General features: G+C 39.7%; 1 protein-coding gene across 4 annotated transcripts; it reads left to right on the top strand.

Annotated features, from left to right (window-relative positions):
- Positions 1-9584: 9584 nt before the first annotated feature.
- On the top strand, positions 9585-21739 carry LOC117472913 (leucine-rich repeat-containing protein 43-like). Of its 4 annotated transcripts, none has more exons than XM_034118357.1 (13): positions 9585-9726; positions 9922-11193; positions 13363-13575; positions 14190-14300; positions 14470-14609; positions 16429-16667; positions 16761-16921; positions 17293-17455; positions 17837-17976; positions 18057-18146; positions 19177-19395; positions 19586-19685; positions 20377-21739. In XM_034118357.1, the coding sequence occupies exons 2-13, from the start codon at positions 11107-11109 to the stop codon at positions 20511-20513; spliced, it is 1800 nt and encodes a 599-aa protein (XP_033974248.1). In that variant the 5' UTR covers positions 9585-9726; positions 9922-11106; the 3' UTR covers positions 20514-21739. The 4 variants fall into 4 exon arrangements, with proteins under 4 accessions (XP_033974248.1, XP_033974250.1, XP_033974247.1 ...); XM_034118359.1 differs by having other exon boundaries at positions 9585-9798; positions 20383-21739; XM_034118356.1 differs by having other exon boundaries at positions 9585-9798.
- The last annotated feature ends 320 nt before the right edge of the window (positions 21740-22059 follow it).

Here is a 22059-nt window from a genome sequence, read left to right as displayed (position 1 = left end):
TATATACATATATCTTAGCTCTTAGCTTGACATGCTAACTGAACGAGCATGTTCAGTTAGCATATATGCTAACTGAACATCGAGCATGTCAAGCTAAGAGCTAAGATATATATATATATATATATATATATATGTATTCCATTCCTTTACATTTAATATTTAAAATACAAATTAGCAAAATAAACACAATTACACTGCGCTAAACAGCCACATCAACAAACAAACGAGAACCTAAATAAATAGTATGTAATTATATCTAAAACCACAATACGTTAATTACCTGTACTCGGTGCGCCATATTGTTTGTCTGTTCTCTGTAAACCTCATGTCTCCTTAAATATCCTTGCGTCAGCGTCAGTGTCGTCAATTCGCTTTTAATCTGCCATGTACGGTAATGTCTCTCAGCCACCGTAGTGTCGTGTCAGGTGGGCGTGTCGTGTAGTGGGCGTGTCGTGTAGTGTCGTGTACTGGCCGCGGCCGCAGCTAGACCCTTCTCGACTTGCACCTGACTTGCACCCTTCCACCGCGCTGTCTATGCTACGCTTCCAAAGGAGGGAGAGGAGGGTGACGCTGGGACGGCTGCCTTATCTACTGAATCTGGTGAGTGCCATTTAGCTAACACGGCGTGGTTGAATTCTCGTACTTTTGGGTGTCACAGCCACAGGAAGTATCAACTGGCGGGAACACGGTGTGGGCTTCTCTCGCATTGTTTAAGTACTTGTTAGAGGAAAATAAAATGTTAACAGACTTTGACAGTTACAGGTAAACTCGATCAATGCTGCCGTTTATTTTCTGAATTACAGTTCCATTAGTTGGTGCGCCGTGGAACGGACTTTTTATTTTGGCGGAAGCATTATGATCGTTTTTAAGTCAATGAAATCCTTTTAAAATCGATATTATGAATATCTTTTTATTTTTTTTGTATGTAGCCGTGTAATAAGCGGTATAATGTGCTGCTAGGTGGTCATTAGGGGGGGAACAATCCCCGCAGTGTGATCATGGAGCCCGCGGAGGGATCTAGATTTGAATAGCGACCGCATTAAGTTTTCAGTTGATTTACGTCACTTAACTGCAGCACTTCTACGCTACTGCAGTCAGGCAATGTGTGTTTCCCTCGCTTTTGTTAACTTTTACTGAGCGATAGTAGGCTACGAGGTGCAGATAGTTTTAAACAGATAGTGCTGTACTTTTTTCACCCAGTTGCTGTTTTTTTTTTGTCACCTTTCTTTTAGTGTGAGTCGGACACCACCCCACATTGAACGCTGGACGCTAGAACCCTGCCACGGGCTGTCTCAGGCTTCCATCATAGGGAGAGGAGGCTGGCGCTTGGACGGCTGCTTTGTGCTACTACATCTGATGAGACGCCATTTAGCTAACATTAGCGATCACATTACGTTTTCAGATGTTGTTGATTAAAGCTCCCATGTCATGCTTTTCCGGTTATTACCCGTCCCCTTGTGTGTTATGAAGGTTTTTATGCATGTAAACGGTGTGCAGAGTCAAAACCCTCAAACTACACCCTGTAGCGAGTAAAACTCTAACACAGAAAATACCTCCCCAAAACGCCTCGTTGGAGATACGTCACTGCCCATTTGAGTCTTCCATTTAGTTCCGGGTACGGCCTGATGTCATGCGGTACCCGGAACGAAATGGACCAATCCCGAAGAGCTATGGTCACACCCAGCGGCGCTGGCCGCACCCTCTGCCAGCCTAACATTTACTGTTGGAAGCTCTGGTTCAGTTCACAATCATCCAGTCATGCCACTGCCAAGGACCTGTTTCCTGAAATGTGAGGAGAAATCTGAGCTGTTTGTCCTACCGACGGAAGAACCACGACGAAGTCAGTGGTTGAAATTTATTTTTAACACTGTTCCTTCAGAGGTTCGAAGAACCGGCATTTCACAGACGAAAGCTTCCAAAACATTGCCCAGTTTGAGGCCGGATATGCACAGCTTGTTTGGACCGTTTGGAGCAGGGGAAGATCCGGGTACACAACCTGTAAGTTTGCATTGTTATTTGTGTATTTATCAAACAAGACTGTTTAAATGTGTAAACTGTGTTGGACTGCTAAGCCATTGACACAGTGCTAACTGTGCTAACTAAGTTGCTAGCGTTTCCATATATCAACTCTAATATCAGCAGATGGCCTTGCATACATGTATCTCATAGCAGGAGAATGTCTGCATTCACACACAAAATACCTATTGACAGTATACTCCGGGTGATTTGCCGTGCGGTCAGTCGCGAAACGTAATTACATTATAGCTGGCGTAGCGTGTATGCTACCGATCTAACCCACGGAGCTAGAGCTAGGTTTGGACGGAAAAACATTTTTGTTATGCTACGTTGCTAGCATTTAAATATATCAACTACAATGTCAGCAGATGGCCTTACATGTTTGTCATGGCAGGAGAATGTCTGCAGTCACACACACGGAATACTCATACAGTATACTCCGGGTGATTTACCGTACATTGTGACAGTACATATACTGCATGTATAGCTAACGAGGCTAGCTGTATGCTAGCGCAAAACAATGTATTCATGCAAGTTACATTGTATGACCGAACGTAGCAGAATACCCGTATACGATTGCAATTATAAACATGTTATTGCTAGCCTAATATGAACCACTAGCTTTTGTTCATAGTAGTTTTATTACACTGCATTATAGTTGCCGTTCCTCCAAGCTAACGTTCATATCGTGTTAGCTACCAAGGTAAACAAAGCTAGGTTAGCATATTAGCAGGCAAGCTGTTCATTAGATAGATCCACACTCCTACCACAACTACTACTAACGAATCTAAAACAACTAAGTTTCTCTAATATTTTGTGATTTGCATTTGATTTCGTCCAGCCAGATCCTGGCGGACAATCCATGACGGGGACGGGACTTCTACTACTACTGAGGCCTCGTGCTAAAAGGCACCGGCTGCGCCCAGGCAAGATGCGAGGAGGAATGGATGATATACCGTGTATATATGTATATTTATGTTCATTTTGTACATTTCTAAAAATAAAGTTTAATGGAAATACTTAGTAGGCCTATCCTTTCTTCCCTGAATTATTTGCTCCTATAACATATCATTCATATATAGCAAACCATGATTTGATTTCTCATCAATCAGTAGTAGTTTATTACAGGTAAAAATAACTTACTCTTTGTTATGACCGGCTCGTAGGCCACAACGGAAAGGCAAGGAGACATACACGAGTTTACAAAACCACGGCACATTTATTGTGGTAAATGCAGAGATAGGTGGTCGGGGAGAGAATCGCCGGGCCGCTGGGATTAATAGCACCGGCTACGGAGGTGTCCGTGATCGCGCTGATTACCCTCTTCAGCTCCAGCCCACCGTAAGCCCTGCAACACACCTGCACAAAGGCCCTGGGGCCGTCACACTCTTCTATAACAACAGTTGTAGGTTCAGTTCGGTTAGTTAGCGTATAAAATATCAGCTGTACCGACGCCATTATTACACTGATGTTCCCCGAAAAAAGCGGGCGGAGCCTCTCTGGTGGTTGACTAATCAGAACAGAGTGGCCGAGCTGACCAATCGGAGCACACTAGGCTCACAGGGAGGGGGGGCAAGAGCTCCAACGAGTCGTTTAGTGGAGAGAGTGAATACTGCTGAATACACATGCTTGACAGAGATGCTGTATGCGAAACCAATGTGAGTTTGGAAAATTGCACAGTATAAATCTATTTTAGTATACCTCAACAATGTAATTATGATCAGTGGAAATGGCCATGACATGGGCCCTTTAACGTCCCTTAAAGGTGGGGTATGTCATTTATTTCAGAAACACTTATTGTTATATTCCATGGAATGCTCTTAACATCCCGATAGCAATGCATATGAAATGCTTTGACAATAAATACATACAAAATGTTCATCTGTGGAAGCCGTAGCGCTGTAAAAAGCACGACCAATCATTTTAGCCGGCCCGGCTAAAATAGCTGGATGGCCTACCTGCCTGTCAGCCTGAGAGGGGTCTGCCTGCAGGCCTCCACTCTCAGGACACCTCCACTCTCACGGAGGTGATGAGTCCGCTCACCATGCACTTTGGGTCGGCCTTGGTCAAGCCCTTTTGAACCCCCCATCCTGGTTCTCGTAAAAGTTGACTTAGCCATTTTTCGCTCAAATGACACCATGGAGGAATGTAACGGGAGTTGACAGGGGACTCTGCCCGCCTCACGAGTGCCTATTTTCGGACACTTTTTTTTCACTTTCCCCCCTATTTCCCCCGGTTTTATTAATTTTTCTTTTTTTGGCTATTTCACCCGGTTCCTTCTAACGGGGACATAGCCCGGTCTCGGGTGTCCCCCCACGGCCTGTGTCCCCCCCCCCCCCCACTCATCCATATATTAACGGATTTTGACAATTCTTGTTGCATTTTTCTCCTCTCCTCTCACTGATCGAATGGCAAACGCGACCCACGGGTTGAACAAAAATATCCTTATATATTTTTTTTACTCATTGAAAATGGAAAATTTGACCCGCACACCAAATATGTTGTAGGTGAATAATGAAGATTGTCTGCATCAAATGCACATTCATGGCAGCCAAGCTACATACAAAACCATATTTGGTGCACAATTTGCAACTAGTACTTGTAATGTACAGATCCAGTTATGGCGTCTGACGTAAGGCCAATTTAAGGCCCAGATTGTCTTTTTATTTATTACTTTTGTTTTTTATGTTGTATGATGCTTTTCATTATAAACAGTGGAAGCTACTTTTTGGTGGACGATGTAGAATTATATGTCAATCTCTTTATTTCTCTGTTAGGATGCGGCTGATAAGATGTGCTTATGTCAAACTCCACTGGGAATCCTCTGTGTCGGAGAAAATCCTCAGCTCAACCCATCCAGTGTGGCAATCGTCTTGGAGGGGAATGTGGTGATGGATGGACCGGCTAACCTGCCTCAGGCCTTCTGTGTCCTGTTCGGACTCATTTATGCCCTGCAACTGGAGTACCCAAAGTGCATGAAAAACACTTTCCACTTTGTTCAGCAGGTGATGTTAAACCTTGGTAAAGTTGAGCTGGCACCCAAAATTCAGACTTTGAAAAATCAGCTTACATTGTGAAACGGGGTTCTGAAAAGTTGGCTACTGTTACATATGGCAAATATTTAGGCTTCAATATTGCATTTTGTTGTTGTTGTTGCATGTTTGCACTGTTTGACCTATGCTTGTTAGCATTTCCATTTGTGTTTTATTCTATAAACTACTGACAACATCTCTCCCAAACTCCAAACAAAGAAGTCATTTAGAGCATTTATTTGCAGAAAATTACAACTGGTCAGAATAACAGAGAAAATGCTGTGTTTTCAAACCTCAAATAATGCAAAGAAAACAAGTTCCTATTCATTATTAAAGGTGGGGTAGGTAATTTCGGAGAAACCAGCTCGAGTGCGTAGAATTTGAAAATACACAACCGGAGAAAATCTGCCACTTCCTTACAGAGCCCCTCCTCCAACACACACGAACGCGCACATGACCAATGAGGGCACGAGATAAGTTTGTGCACAGATGGAAGGCTGACAGGCAGGTAGGCCAGTTATTTTAGCCGGGCCGGCTAAAATGATTGGTCGGGCTTTTTACAGTACTACGGCTTCCACAGATGACATTTTTTTATGGATTCTTTGTCAAAGCACTTAAGATATTCATTGCTTTCGGGATGATAAGAGCATTCCATGGAATATAACAAAAAGTGTATCTCGAGCCGGTTTCTCAAACTTACCTACCCCACCTTTAAACAACACAATACTAATGTTTGAACTTAGGGAGGGTTCAGAAATGAATATTTGGTGGAATAACCCAGATTTTTCAATAACAGCTTTCAATGCGTCTTGGTTGCTCGCCACCAGTCTGTCACATTGTTGCTGGGTGACTTTATGTCTCTCCTGGCACACAAACTCAAGCAGCTCGGCTTTCTTTGATGGCTTGTGACCATCCATCTTCCTCTGGATCACATCCAGAGGTTTTCAGTGGGGTTCCAACTGTTCCATGACAGGGTCTTGATCTGGTCTTCCTCCATTCACACCTGAATTAAGCTGAGGGTGGGTTTATCCAGCAGGACAATGCTCCATGCCCCACAGCCAGGTCAATCCAGATGTGATCCAGAGGAATATGAATGGTCACAAGCCATCACACAAAGCCGAGCTGCTTGAGTTTTTGTGCCAGGAGTGGCTTAATAAGTGACCCAACAGCAATGTGAAAGGTGGTGCAGAGCAGCCAAGACGCATGAAAGCTGTGATTGAAAATCTGGGTTATTCCACCAATTATTGATTCCTGAGCTCTTCCTATGTTAAAACATTAGTATTGTGTTGTTGAAAAATGAATTTTAAATTGTTTTCTTTGCACTATTCGAGGTCTGAAAACATTCCATCTTTTTTGGTTACTTTGAACATTTGGTATTTTTTGTAAATAAACGCTTGGGATAAATGTTGTCAGTCATTAATTTATAGAATAAAACACAAATGTTAATCCAGTTTTTACCAATAGTAAAACGAGAGAAACTGATCATTTTACAGAGGTCTCTTAATTTTTTCAGAGCTCTACATAAATATATAGATCTATATATCTTTATATATAGAAAGATTGCTATACTTTCATGTTTCATGTGAAAAATGTTCTCAGGAAAATGTATGGTACAATATTTTTGCCACAGTTTGTATAGGAAGCTCCAAATGAAACACTCAAGTTTTAATAAAAGGTACAACTTTATTTTTGTGTCTTTTTCTTTTTTGTAGTTGACGGAATAAAAAATATAAATACGAAATGTAACCACTTTCAACTAAAAATTCTAAGTTAAATAATTGGGCAAAGCAATTGATATTACACAATATTTTAAGTAAAATCAACTTCACATGAAGTGCATTGTACTTCAAATAACAATTCCAGTCCTTGAATAAGTTAAGTTAAATTCACTCAAGTTTTCCTAATGCGTTACTTAAAAAAATAGAAAGTGGTTGACTTAAAAATGTAAGTATTATCAACTTGACATGAAGTGGATTGTACTTCAAATAACAATTCAAGTCCTTGATAAATTTAAGTTTAATTGACTCAAGTTTTCATAATGCTTTACTTACATTTTTAAAGGCAACCACTTTCCTCTATTTTTTTTAAGTAGATTCAATTTATCCGGGCTTACAGTGTAGAGGAAGCTTTTCTGGCCAAGGTTATTCATTTTGAAATACTTTTATTGGTTTTAAAAGCTCCAAATGGTCTTGGGCCTAGCTAATTATTGGATTTGCTTTAAACCTATGAGCCCTCTAGAACCCTCAGGTCTTCTGGTACTGGCCTTTAAATCGTACCAAAAGTGAAAACAAAGACCCACAGTGAGGCGTTTTTCTATTATTACTGCCCACGACGGTGGAACAGCCTCCCAGAGGACCTGAGAGCAACAGAGAGCAAGCATATTTTTAAGAGCAAACTCAAGACCCACCTTTATCATTTTGCTTTTAACTGAATTGTATTCTAATTGTATTTTTATTAATCTGATTTTATTCCTTATTTTATTATCACTTTATTCTTATTGTATTTATTTTTTACTATGTGTGTGTGTGTGTGTGTGTATATATATATATATATATATGTGTATACACATATATATGTATACACAAAGCTATGTGTTACTCTGATTATTACTTGGGAAGGGGTTTTGATTTTATTTGTAAATTGTCTATGTTGAAGCACTTTGAGTTACCTTTGGGTATGAAAAGTGCTATATAAATAAAATGTGATTTGATTTGATTTGATTAACTACCAACCAATCCCAAAAACCATCTCAGAGGTGGAAAATAGGAGCAGGCTAACTGTGACACTCACATAGGGTTACGAGGGCATGTCACATGTTTGTGTGCTGTCTCTGATATCATAGGCAGCCACCATTCAAACAAGGACACTGCATCTTATACCTGAGGTGTGTGTGTGTGTGTGTGTGTGTGTGTGTGTTTGTGTGTGTTTGTGTGTGTTTGTGTGTATGTGTGTTTCAAAACAGAGGTGCATTGTAATAGATTATGGGATGATGATGAAGAGTAAATAACATTAAATTGTCTCCTAGGAGTTAAATCACTCATGATTTAAATATTTTATTATTGGCAACTTATTAATACAAAAATAGACAAGGTGGAAGACATCATTCAATATAAATTAAATAAATACTGGCAAATATCAATAAATAAACATAGAAAACCTTAAATAGCATACCAACAAATAATAAGATGAATAAATAACTGTTGAGGAGTGTTTGATACATTTTTCTCAATCTGTCAAGCCCAGACAGGTGGTTGGTTCTGTGTACTCCTCAAACCATCGTCTGGAGTAGTAAATGATACTGAGGCCGTGTCTTTTCATACTGAAATGGTCTGAAGTTGTGATATTTCTGTGGCAGTGTTTTAGCACATCTTCCCCTTCTCTTGATTTGCTAACAGCTGCTGTGAACTGAGTGAGAAAGGTTGTAGTTCTTTTGAGGATGCTGTTCTGGCCCATGGAGAGATTCTTGACTATTGGCGGCAGGTGGTGGTTGAGGTAATCGTGGATGGCACAGATGGTCTGGTTCTCCATTTCAGTGGCGTTTCCAAGAGTAATTCCTTCAAGGGGTAAAGTTAAGTTTCTTAAATAGATGTCCCCTTGTTCACTTCCTTTTTCAGGAAACATGACTTTGATCTGCGGAGGTAGTGAGAGTCAATACAAAAAAATTAAGGGATGAAGATCTTCGAAGCTGTCAGCCATCATTACTTTTACAGTTAAAATCCGAAAATCTCCAAAATTGTGTCTCTATTCAGCAGGGATATGAGTAGGCTAACTAATAAAGCAGTCAGACAAATTAGGAGTAAAGTTTAGTAGCAATACATGAAAAACGAATTCCTCGAATATGTACTCAACCTTACACTTACACCAACACTGAGTAAATGTAGCCTACTTACAGTGACCACTGGTAAGGAGGCTTCACCTTCTAATATGTCTCATGTTGTCTTACATTATTTGGCTTTTACCTACACATCTTGTATGAGCCATTTAAGCATTTATTTTAGAAAATATGTTTGTGTTAAATATTATTTAAATTAATCACACCGTTTTTTTGTATATATATATTATTATGAATATTATTGTTACTGGACTATGTTAAAGGTAGGGTAGGTAAGAATGGAGAAACCAGCTCGAGTAAGCTAGAATTTGAAAGTACACAACCGAAAAAAATGTGCCCCTTCCTTCAGACTTCCTTACAGAGCCCCTCCTCCAACACACACGAACGCGCACATGACCAATGAGGGCACGAGATAAGTTTGTGCACGAGATGAAAGGCTGACAATTGGTCTTGCTTTTTACAGCGTCACGGCTTCCACGGCTTCCACAGATGAAATATTTGTATATATTTATTGTCAAAGCATTTAATTTATTCTTTGCTATCGGGATGTTAAGAGCATTCCATGGAATATAACAAAAAGTGTTTCCGAAGTGAATTAACTACACTACCTTTAAGGTTCTGTTTTTTGTTTTTATTTACGACAGGTGAGGTGACATTGCCGTAACGCAGCCTCAGTGCGCATGTCCAAAAGAGTGAAACTGGCAACTGCTGGCACTCTGCAAACTATGTGTTAACCTACAGACGTTTGTTTTTGTTCGTCTTTGCAGGGTTATAGTATTGAATTATCAAGTCTGTTACGGACAGTTTTTAGATGCAATTTTGATGTGCAAGATGTACCTGACTCCCGTGAGTACATTGGTTACTCACAAGCCTTTTTCTTTTACGGAACCCGAGTCAGAACATCCTGCAGAATAATTGGTGAAGCAACTTGGGATATCTCGTGTCTTTCTAAAGATATATGCGAAAAAAACGGTGTCACTCTTAATGCACTTCATAAAGTAGGATGCGTTTACTCACGTATTCTTTTTCTGCTTCCCGTAGATCACATGTTACAGACCATTCCTGCAGTTTCGAAAAGTAATACTTAAGAGGCCTTGGTGTTGGGTTGGAGATCATAAGAGAGACGTGCATCATCAGGATGGAGCAAAGCAGGAGCTCTACAGGAGGTCACACACAAACAAGTGTCACAAGTATCATTATCACAGTGTCAAAACAGGATGAGACAGAGAGATTATTTTTTAATGATAAAAGCTTATTTCAGATTTGGTAGTTTGCTTAAGAGGTTGTTATAGTCAATCAAACAATATTCCTGAAATCACAACATAATAACCAATGCAACTTAAACTAGACCAAAACAGTATCCAAATCAATTTAATTGTCATGTAAAAACAGCTTACCTTTACCAACAGGCATGGTGGAACTTTTTCTTTTTGCTGTTGATTTAATGTTCTTAAGCTGACACACACTGGGTTTTTATATCTAAACATGGGATTTTTTTTTGCTCATCATAGTGTGAATGACGCTTTAGTTGCGGTATCTTCTGAAAAATCTGTAGGTTTCCATTTTGCTGTTCTGGGGCATTGCTCACCACAGTGGTGTAGTGTTGGGTGGCAATGCAAACTGCAAAATAATGATCTATACATTTGATGTTCAGTTAAAAATAAAAAACAGTAGCAGGAGTATTTTGTATGTGGTGCCAGCATCACCAGTGAGGTTGTGCACTGTTAAACCAGCATGGTTTGTAGCTTAATTTTGTAATTAAGCTACACGTGCACACTTGTTTATGTCTGTGGATTAATGTTATTCTTAACAAATGTGAAGCAATGTGTAAATTACATTTAAAAAGTGCTTTATGAATAAAATCACTATTAAATTACAATAAAATTCAGTCAACCGTTTTATTTTTACATTATGCAACAGCAATTTCTTGAAGAGAATCTGTCTAAACCTGACATCATCTCCTTTTTTTGTCTTGAATTTGTTTAATTATACTAAGTCACTTCAGAGTTTTGTCAAAAACACCCTCCCCCCAAACTAATATCTGCTCCACCTTTACTCTGAAGTCCTGACTCCATGCAGGGAGCACAAGCTGTTGCTGGGCAACCGGCCGCCATTTGTAAATAAACACATGGGGCTATTACCTGAGAAAAGAAAATGACTTTACCTCATGTGTTTCTTCTTAACAAATACATGTTACATGTTATATGTTAACAAGTCGTAACAGCCATGAGCTCAAAGAAACTTTCTGCTGTGTTGGAGAAGCAGATTCGCCGCCTATGTCTAAATGACTTTCCATGTGGATATGGCACCTGGGTGAGTTTTTCCTTTTTTAAATTGGTTGTAGGGTTTAACAGGTTGTCTTCAAAAAATGTCTTTTCAGGGGTTTAGGGGCTTTTTTGCTTCCATAACATGTTTTCATTACAACTTATGGAGAGAAAACACTAAAGAGATTAAAGAGGACATATGATGTTCATTTTCATGTTCATATTTGTATTTGCTGCCTCTACTGTGACATGTTTACATGCGTTAATGTTGAAAAAGTGCTTTATTTTTCTCATACTGCCTGTATGCATACCAGCAATACTGCATACATATTTCCACCCTCTGTCTGAAACCAGAGCCCAATCTGCTCTGATTGGTTTGCTGGCCGGCTCTGTTGTGATTTGTCAACCCTTATGCTGCGTTCACACCGGACGCGATGCGAATATTCGCTTCGCTCGAATCGCTCCTATCGCATCGCTCTAAACGCTCGAGTTTCACCGCGGCTGTCAGCTGTGTTTACTCGCGTCATTCAAACAAGACGCGCTGGCTACAACTACAACAAAATGAACATATTTTACCGTGATTTAATTGTAATACAAGTTTCAAAATGATGCCGAAGTAACAGCATACTGATACCGGTTAGTAAAAACCATGAATTAATGCTTTGACAAGTCTGCAGACAGACGGCAGGCGAAAAACCTTTTAAAATGCGTATTTTCTGAATGGAGATCGGATCGATCAGGCTAAGCTAACGTTGTATATGCTCCGTCCACACTCACAACAATGGCATACAGACATAAATAAACCAGCGACTGTATTCACCATGACACAGACAGTCTGTGGTTTGTTCTTCTTTAACTTCTGTCTAGTTTCTGAACAGATATGAGGAGCTGTGAGCTCTGTGTGCTAACTGCTAACAGCTAACGGCTGACGTTTTCTGGTTGAACGTCAGTGACGGCAGGCTGAGATCCTCACCGCTGATTGGCTACGGCGAGATCGCGTCACACGAATATGGCGCTCGAGTTGAAAAAATTGAACTCGAGCGTGTGTCGCGGCCCCCTTCAATCGCCTCAATCGCGCCGCAGAATTCGCATCAACCGCTTCATGCTCGCCGTCAGAGTGAATTTGCGTCTGTCCGCGTTTTTGTATTTACTTTACATGTAATCGCGCCGCCCCCCAAACATCGCATCGCGTCCGGTGTGAACGCAGCATTACGGCCCCTACACACGGCGGCGTGCGTTGAAGTATGCCGGTGGGCTTGTCTGAAGCTCGACCAACAACCAACCACATGAATATCCCGCCCAGACACACAAGCACGCGGTTTGATTGGCTACGCTTTGCTCCCACAATGCAGTTCGGCAAAGCGTGACGTCACCCCATTCAAAGTGAATGGGCAGAAGCGTTGAAGCTTCAACGCATGCCGCCGTGGGCCGTTAGCCAATCACGTCCAATGTGTTGGAGCGCTAGCCAATAGAAGTGCGAGTGTTACATAGTGATGTCACTATGTAGTGGAGTCCAATGGAGGCGTTTCGGGCAGAGGGGGAGTGTGTGGGAGAGAAACTCCCTCTTGAGGGAACTTTAGGATTTTGGCCTTTGCAGACCATTTACATGCACAAAACCTAAATAACACACTACAGGAAAGGGAAACCCAAAAATGCATAATAGGGCCTCTTTAAGTGTGTTTATGGTGCTTCACTTTGACCTTTTGAATTCTCCTTATTCACTAAAACTGAGCATAGGATAATGCTTTGTTTGCATGTTCAACATTAAACATTACATTCCAGAAAACTTTTATTACAAAGAAAAATGTATTTTTAATCAACTGGGTAAGTTTCAAAGTGAAATCTATTAGTTAATCTTTTATTCTATTTACCTGTAGTGTTATGCCAACTGTATGGAAAACATATGTTTGAAATCTATAAAAATAGTTCTCATACTTTAAGCCAGAAGTCTCAGAAGCTCCTACACAAATCATGCAGTTTTATTCCTGTCTATATTCTGAAGGTCTTTAAAGACTGGTTTGTTCTTATATTCTGATAAAATGGCAGTATGTTCTAGAAACGAATCGTTTGCATAATTCAACAGAAAATCAAATGGGGAAGTTTCATTGTTTTGTCTATTTGTTAAAGCTTTTAGCCTTTCCTGCAATATCAAAACTGCATACAGTAGCTATAGTTTCTTTATACAGGACATTGATAAACAGAGTGAATATGTTTCCAGAGAAAGAGCAGAGATAGTACAGAAGAAGCAGGGACGGAGGAGACAGACGCCCTCCTCGACCTGCTGACCTGCCCTCACTCTCCGTGGCGGCTGGATGAAGCCTGGAGCCCTCAGGCCTCGGCCCTCAGACAGCTGGCTGTGCTCCAACATGAACGCCTGCACGCAGACTTCATCTACAACTACTTTATTACACTTCGCATTGTGGACAATGGAGTGAGTGTACTGATTTATCTCCACCTCACTCAGATCAAATAGTCTAATGTTGTTAATAGTACCTCCATCTCCTTAAAACATGTGGAATCATGCCTTTACTATTCAAGCTCCAACACTGTGGAACAATCTCTCCTTTTTATATAAAAAAAACTCATCAGCAGCTTATATGAGCTGATTCTGACAACTCTGACCACCCTTTGTAGCTGTACCAAATTACTCACCCTGTTACCTTTAATTCATGGAGAAGACATTTGATTTCCTCGCATGCCTTCCCGATGACAAAAAATCCCCAAAAGGGAAAAAGGTCTTAATAACTTAAAGTCAATAGGGGCCATGTTTAACAAACGCAACACTATATCAAAATAGAATCCATCTTGCGATTGGATCAAATAAGGCTGTGGTTTCAAATCAGGAGAGGGGTGAAAAGTGATACCACTCCATCTTGGACCTCAGCCTTCATTTTGATCTCAGGTACACAGTTGTAAAGTTTTGAGACTCTTAAACTTAGGGATATTAAGTCAGAGGAGGGGGGGGGCCTATTTCCCCCTTCGCACCCTTTACTGGGACTACGCCCAACTTCAAACTAAAACTTGTTTTGCCTGTGTTGTGTTCAGGTATCTGTCATTGACGATGGGCTGTTAAAGTTCTCAAAGCTGGAGGAATTGGTGCTGAGTTCCAACAACATTTCAGAAATACCTGCAGAAAACCTACCCAGCACTTTAAAGGTGAGTGTCCTCTGCAAAGGTCCCACAGTTTGATTGAATATTTGAAACAGAGTAGAAAAGCTTTTCCTCCGTTGAGGTATCTCACTGAAAATTACACGTACACATCAGTGTCGCAGGCGTTGTGATGTGGAGATGATTAACTCTGATTGCAAAACTTGTGCTTACACAGATTTTGGAGTTACGTGCCAACCGGCTGTCTGCACTAAACAGTCTCACCCACCGCCTGCCTCCTCACCTGGAGTACCTCGGCCTTGGCTCAAACTGTCTGGGCTCTGATGATGATATCTGTTATCTTACAGGAAGACACTGGTTAGTTCTCACACACGCACGCAAGCAAGCATGCACACATGCACGCACGTAAGAAGTTGCTGGTTATTTAAGAGGTAAACCACAACCAGGTTGACCCTGATCTCAATCAAAGTGTACTTTTTATTATTATGAGTAAGGGAAGAGAATGACTTGATGTCATGTCATGGAGCGTCATGAAGGTTTTTTAGATTTCACAGATATTCTGATTTGATGGCAGTGTGCCTGAATTTTTTGAATGGTGACACCTAATGAGATAACTCCGGTAGTTTTCCTCTTAAAGTGGTCAGCTGGTGACACAGTGATGACAGCGATTAGGTAGAAAATGTTTTTTAAAAAGATGTATGACATCTGTGAGATGTTGTCTCAGTATCTTGCATAACTTGTGTTATTACTCTGGAATTCCAACCTCCAAGAAAACTGTTTAGCCAAAATACAGAAACCTGTGACTGAAACACAAAAATGTCCGTTCCGATTAAAACCTGTTACATTCAGCATTTTTATCCCAGGGCAATTACAGTATACATTTATGCACTTCATTATGTCTGGCTTTCAATGTAGAGCAAAAGCCTATAATTGTTGTATTTTACACACAATTGAGCCATTTTCTCATGTTTTAAGCAAATACATAACATTTTCTGATTTCCTTCAGAAAATAAATACATCAGAATAAATTGTATTGCTTTATAATGACATATCTCCATAAAACATCAACATAGCGAAGCATTTCTTAAGCTTTCCTTATTTATCATCAATTAAGAATAGTTGTAATTATCTACAAAGACATGAAGTCCAGTTTTTTTTATCACAAGTACCATTTAAGTACTACTTTCCATCATACTACTATGATAACAGTTTATATTGGTGTTTTATTTGTCAGATAGTTTACATATCTTTTCTTATATTTTCACTTTTAGTTCTGGTTTATCTATCTTGAGATGTTTATATTGTATAATGTTTATGTCGTACTCTTTTTTATTTTGTATTATGTGCAATACTTTTCTTACATGCTGCTGCAACAAAAAACATTTTCCAATTTGGGATTAATAAAGTGTATCTTATGTTATCTCATCTTATTTATCTTAGTTTGACGATAAAAATGTGATGACATGGGACGTTGTTTCGATTTTGCGCAATAAGAATGTATTCCTGCACGTTGGAGTAGAAAATGAACATAGACAACAGCTTTTAGATACTTGTTTCGATTACAATTAAATATCCAAATGAATAGAAACTTTTACAGAAAGTTGGGGATGGAGGGGCCGCTTGGACTAATTATCTCAGTATTTCTTTTGTTAATGGATCTTTGTGTGTGGCAGGGGGATTTTTAGACAGTTGCAATTTAATTTTAAATTGAGTCTCTAGCGAATATTTTAAATATTAAACAGATACCCTGCATTATCAGCTAAAGTGGTGGCCTTTAAAACTAGTTGGCATATAGGAGGCAGGGAGATCAAATCAAATACTCTAGTTGCCTTATGGGAAATGTAGGTTCCAGCATTTTTGGAACTCCCTACCAGGGGGCCAGCAGACAGGATATATCCGGTCTCTTGCTTCAATTTTAACCATTGAAAAGTATGTTATTAAAAAAACATATATAAAAAAATGTGTCTCTTTTGGAAATGGGATAGTAAATCACTAGAGCGCTCTTTGGAAACAATTATTTTCCAGCTGCACATAATGGTTTATTACAGCATTTCAAAAGCAGCTTTACATTTTTTGTTATGTTATTTGTGCAACAAGTTTTATTACAAATGAAGAGAGAGAAAAAAAAAAAAGAGTCCATCCACTTCTTAATTTATTACTGTTTTTGTGATCTCAGGCCACAGCTAGTGTGTATGGACCTGAGTCACTGTGAGTTTCAGGACCAGCAGGCCCTGCTGCGCGCTGTGAGCACGCTCCCCTGCCTCAGGACGCTGGTGCTCGAGGGAAACCCCTTCACTCTGGCCCCCTCGTACCCAGGCTTCACTCTGGACAGTCTCCCTCAGCTCTCCTGCCTGGACGCCTCATGGATCTCCCCTGAGGAAAGACTTTGCTTTAGAGGCTTGGCCAAGAAGAGTGGTGAGCCTGAGGGCTGTTATTAGTAGATCTGAGTCCTCTGAATGTAGGGGGCTTTTTTTATCATCATTTTTGTCATTTTCTCCATATGTTCAGATCTAATAGTGGACCGGGCATCAGCCACAGTGAGTGTGGGCAGGATGAGGGGAATCCCAGACCCGCTGATGAGTGAGGACGGAAACACTCCTGATTTCCCTGTCATCGCTTACAGCTATTTTATCACATACGACTTCCTCAGTCATCAAACTGTTAACCTGGTGACGTAATCTTTCGTTGCTTTTGTATTCTGAACTCTAGTGAAAGTTTCACATTTTCTTTACATTTCAAAGGCCTATTTCAAGAGTCTTTTGTTGGCTTTTAAAGTTTAATTTCTGTTAGATTGAACTTCCCTTTTTGGTATACGAATAAATTAGACTTAACTTTATTGCACACAGTTACTTTCATAACAACAGAAACTGTTAAGAATCTATATGTGTGCATGAACATCAGTTTTATGTTTGCCCTGTTTTGTATTGTTATTTAAAGTAAAACATAAAACACTGTGGAATATAAAAGATGTCATAAGTAAACATGACAAGAAACGGTCTTTTAAAAAGCACTTAATTATTTGTGTGTTGCTGTTTTACAGAATAATGACAGTGATTCTAAATGTGACGCAGCACATATAACAGAGGACTGCTTCAGCTCTTCCGGCCTACAATCCAACAAAAGTAGTGAAAAAGAATCTTCCAAACCTGACACACAAGCCTTGACAGTGTTTACTGAGGAAACCTGCCATGATATTGCTCATGGTAAATCAAGTCATTTGACTTCCTGCATGAAACTGTATTACATCATAAACGCTGTGAGAGCTGACACATATGTTTCCACTCAATGATACAAAAAAAGTATTGTGCCAAGGAATTTTGAAATAATGTCATTATTCATTTAATTTGGTAGTGTATCACGTGGAAGTGAGAGGAACTTTTTCTTATCAGTTTCCGTGAACTTCAGAGAAAAATACTGTAGAAGAGAGTTGTACACAAAGTGAAACTGGATGACTGATTAGTTATCAGTTATCATGTATCACTTATCTTAACTCAACGGCTGTATGTATCACAGACATTCTTTTGTGTGTTTTTGTACATGCAATACCCACTGTGTGCGACACTTGGACTCTCTAATTTCTACAGTGACAAGACACAGCACAACAAAGCTGACATGGTCAGACTGCATTGACTTCAGTAACACAAAAACACACGTCATGAGTGATCTCGGAGGCCTTAAACGATTCTTCAATCAAGGCCTTTATCTGACGATAGTGGAGGAAAAGGTCACGTGAGTTAACAGTCGGTAAATGTTTAGATGCATCAACAAGTGTTAGGACTCATTTTCTGGCATCTGACGTTTTAGGTTCTGTCATGGCCTGCAGCCTCTGAAGACGTCCTGGGGCCCAAACCCTGCCGGACTGTGAAAGAAAAGAAAGGCGGTAAAGGGAAAGAAGTGAGTTTGTCTTTGAATTCAACTCAATCAAAATGAAAACCTCTTAAAGCTATATAATATACACTACGTACAAACAAAAATAATGAGTATGCATTTGAGGGAAATGCTGTATTATTTATACCCATAATGGGGCACGTAGATAGAAACTGTGTGCTCACACTGACCGGGCAATATTGTATGAGATTTAGATTTTTACCACTGGTTATTAAAACCGCCTCGGTTGCTCTAAATCTCATTATACTGTGATCACATTGTATTTATAGTTCAGCATTTGTTTTGAAGTAACTTTCATTAGTATTATACATATTATTGATCCAAAAGCAAATATATCATTACAGATGTTTTCAATATTATAGATTATGATTTTCCATAGTCTTATGTTGACCGATAACAAGAAGGTTCCAGTTCTATTACAGAAATCAGTGGCTAAGTTTGCTCCGGGCCATCTGCAGCTGACCCAAGACTCTATGGCATCTGCCAATTCCACTGAAATACCCTTAAGCAACCTCATAATGGAAGAGAATCTGATCCTTATCTTACCCTCTACAGTCCCTTAAGAAATTCCAGCGTGTATCTCAAAGAGAAATGAATCAGGGGTGGAGAGGAAATCAGAAAGGGGAAGTGTACTGTCATTCTTATTCTAGTTTTATGTTTGATTGATGCAATATCAGAATGTATCTTAGTACTGATTAAGATTATAAATATCACAGTTTTTGTCACTACCAGTCAATATACACACCCCTAGTGTGAGGGTATTGCAGTTTGACTTCTTGGAGAGAGCAGGTCAGGTTAATTTGACCCTAAATTCAAAAAAGATAAAATGTTCCCGTGTAATTTCGTTTTTTGTTTATCTGCAGAGGACAACATTTCTGTCTCCATATCATGGTTTTATTAATGAGGTGGTTGTGCATTTGAAGTTCCACTTATATCAATAGATCAAAGTAAAATCCACCAGAGCTCACACAAGTCTGTTTTGGCAGATTCCACTGCATATCATTTTCATAATTTCCTGTCTGTGTTTCCTCCATAGTCTGCAATTAAATCTGGTTCCACCAAAGATAAGTCTAAAGACAAAAAGAAGAAATCTCTGCCAGAGCTGGTGCAGGACGCCTCCATCCAAAGAACCCTTGGCTCTGTGCACGTCCCGCTGCAGAGCCTGGTGCAGAGAGGAGGGAAGGTGGACGTCCTCTGTGACTTCGGTGCTCTTCACGCTGAGACTGAGGTGGAAGCTGCGCCAACACTTGAAAAGGCAAGTTTACATCCTGAGCAGCTGCAGAAATTGTTCAACTATCTGGTCTATTTCAGAGGAATTACAAGGAGTCAAATTGAAGTCTGGAAATATCGAGACAGGATATATGAAAAACTAGCTTCAGGATTATAAAGTATCGAACCGACGTGGAGATTTATTTTATGTGGGATATGTTTTCTCTCATCTTTAGGATCTGGGAAAGAAACTCAAAGAGGACAAGAAGAAGGAGAAGGAACCAAAGCGGAGAGCGGACAGCGGCACTAAACAGAAGAATACAGCAGCTTCAAAAGGTTGAACATCCCCATTACATTATCAGATGACTTCTCACACTGTAAAACCAAGTACAGAGATTATTTATTTAAAAACATTCTGACATAATTGAAACAAGGGTTTAAAGTCCCACAGCAGACCCCAAGTCCCCAAGCTCTCCTTGACTTAGTACCTCACACACTTCCAGTCCCGCCTCAAGACTCATCTCTTCTCCTCTGCCTACCCATAGCCCCCCCACCCCACCCCATCAATCCATGCCCGGTAAACGTTTTTGTTTGTTCTCCCTGTGCCCCAACCCTCCCTTACTTAATATTGTAAAGCGACTTTGATTCAGACAAAAGTGCCATATAAATACACTCTATTATAAATATTATTAAGTCCCGACTGTGGATCGTTACTTTGAGAGGTGCTAGTTTGCATTAGGGGCCTTGTCCAGGTGCCCTTGAGCAAGGCACAGTACCAGGGTGCTTTATAATAGCTCCCAAACACATCCTCATACTAGCAATGGTTAAGTGCAGAGAGAAAAATGTCACTGTGTGTGCGGTGTTGTGTACATGCCCCTATGTGACGATTAAAGAGGATTTCCTTACTCCCTTTCCATATTTGCTGTCCAATGTAAAGGACATTTTCAAAGGGATGTTTTTTGATGGATGTAAACTTCTCTTTTCAGTCTGCTTAAAATTATAATCATGACTCCTGTTTGTTTTGTAGGCCAAGTAAAGGAAACGAAGGACTGCGAGATGGAAGTGCATCTGGAGCCGGTGACCGTGGAGTTAAAGGTGGAGCTGGAGAAATGGCAGTCTGCGTCTGAAGCTCATCATCTCCTTCTCCCACACCAGCACTCATAAAAACATGATTGGCAGCCAGGCTTACTTTCTTATTTAGAGTTTGACTTACTGTACGCTATGAACCAGCAGGTTACTGTAGGTTTCAGGCAGCTTGGTTTAAGTATGACAATATATTTAACCAACAAACTAAAATAAACTCTACTTTTCTTACGTTCCTCACTGCGCAAATATGCAGATAGTTGAATATTTGATTTGTTTCTCCCATTCAAGTCACAAAGACAGTAGCCTACTTCAACTGAGAGACAACGCTTTTCAATACCGAAATAACATAACAATTTTCTGCAATGATTAGTCGAACAGCAGGAAAATAATTGGCAACTTTCTTGATAACCGATTATTCAAGAAAATGTGGTCAACTAACATAATCAGCAGATCAAAGGATAAGGAAAATAATTGGCAATTGCAGCCCTACTTATAAAAATAATTTAAAGATAAAAGTTGATGTCACATTGAATTTAAACACTAATACAAGCAAAAGTTCAATTTGAGCACTAGTCAAGATCTAAGACACAATTCTGGTTTAAGTTCAAATCGAGTATGAAAGCATGACAGATGGTTTGAACCTGCAAGAAGAAATGTGTCAACAGAAATGTGTTTTCTTTTCTCACATCTTCAAAGTTGGCCTTTCAGGTCAGACATATTCCTTTGCATGCACACTCAAAACGAAAGCAGGACTTTTTGACCTAGAAGTGACATCCTGTTAGACACTGCAATGTAAGAAATGTTCCTGCAAGGTGCGCTGTTTTATCTAGAGCTCCTCAAAAACTGCACAAAGGACATTTTGGTATATGGGCTTCAACAGAGATTTCCTGTTAAAGCTAGTTGTACAACACATGAATATAAGAATACATTGAAGTTTGCAGATCTTTCTGCCATCTGTCCATGCATGCTCTCAAATCTTGACTTGCTTGAATTCATTTTGTGCAAACTCTAATGTTATGAAAAAAGTCATCGTATAGTATGTTTAAAAAATATAGAAAAATACAACTACATATGTATTATTATTTTCATAACAATTACTTTATATTTATTACACATATTTATATAAAACAATACAATCACAACCTTGCAAAGATGTTTTTAATCATAAAACATGAAACCACAATTACAGATATGGCAAAGTATTATTTATATAAAAGACACTCTAAAATGCAAAAATTAAGCGTAAACATCACAATGCAAACAATAAGGCTGTCATTTGAATGTTAAATAAACCATTAAATCAACTTGTAATGTAATTACAATTCATTATGATAGCACAGCTGCGTATTGTCATTGTGTGTTTTTGTGCTGCTTGAGTAAAATAAAAATAAATGTTTGAACAGAGATATAAGTAAATCAGGACATTTTAGACGTATATAAACCATAAACCTAGAGTATCTCTCTTTTAAGTGTAATACAGCAGAATAGTGTATTTTGGCTTGAGGTGGCTGCTGTGTACTAGGCGGTGTTGCCTTCAGGCAGTCCTCTGTTGCCCAGGAAACACAGATGGTGGATGAAGGGTGCGCATACAAAAGACCCTAAACCTGTGGCAGCAGCTGGAGAG

Source organism: Trematomus bernacchii, unplaced genomic scaffold (assembly GCF_902827165.1).
Source record: "Trematomus bernacchii unplaced genomic scaffold, fTreBer1.1, whole genome shotgun sequence".
Classification (NCBI taxonomy): Eukaryota; Metazoa; Chordata; class Actinopteri; order Perciformes; family Nototheniidae; genus Trematomus; species Trematomus bernacchii.
Note: the sequence above shows the minus strand (reverse complement) of the source record. Positions and strands in the feature narration are given on the sequence as shown.

What these genes read in the sequence shown, in the direction of transcription:
- LOC117472913 (XM_034118357.1), top strand. Translation starts at nt 11,107, where the DNA reads ATGAGCTCAAAGAAACTTTCTGCTGTGTTGGAGAAGCAGATTCGCCGC. An exon ending in ACCTACCCAGCACTTTAAAG is followed by an intron (nt 14,301 to 14,469) that starts GTGAGTGTCCTC and finishes GTGCTTACACAG; the next exon opens with ATTTTGGAGTTACGTGCCAA. An exon ending in GTCATCAAACTGTTAACCTG is followed by an intron (nt 16,922 to 17,292) that starts GTGACGTAATCT and finishes GCTGTTTTACAG; the next exon opens with AATAATGACAGTGATTCTAA.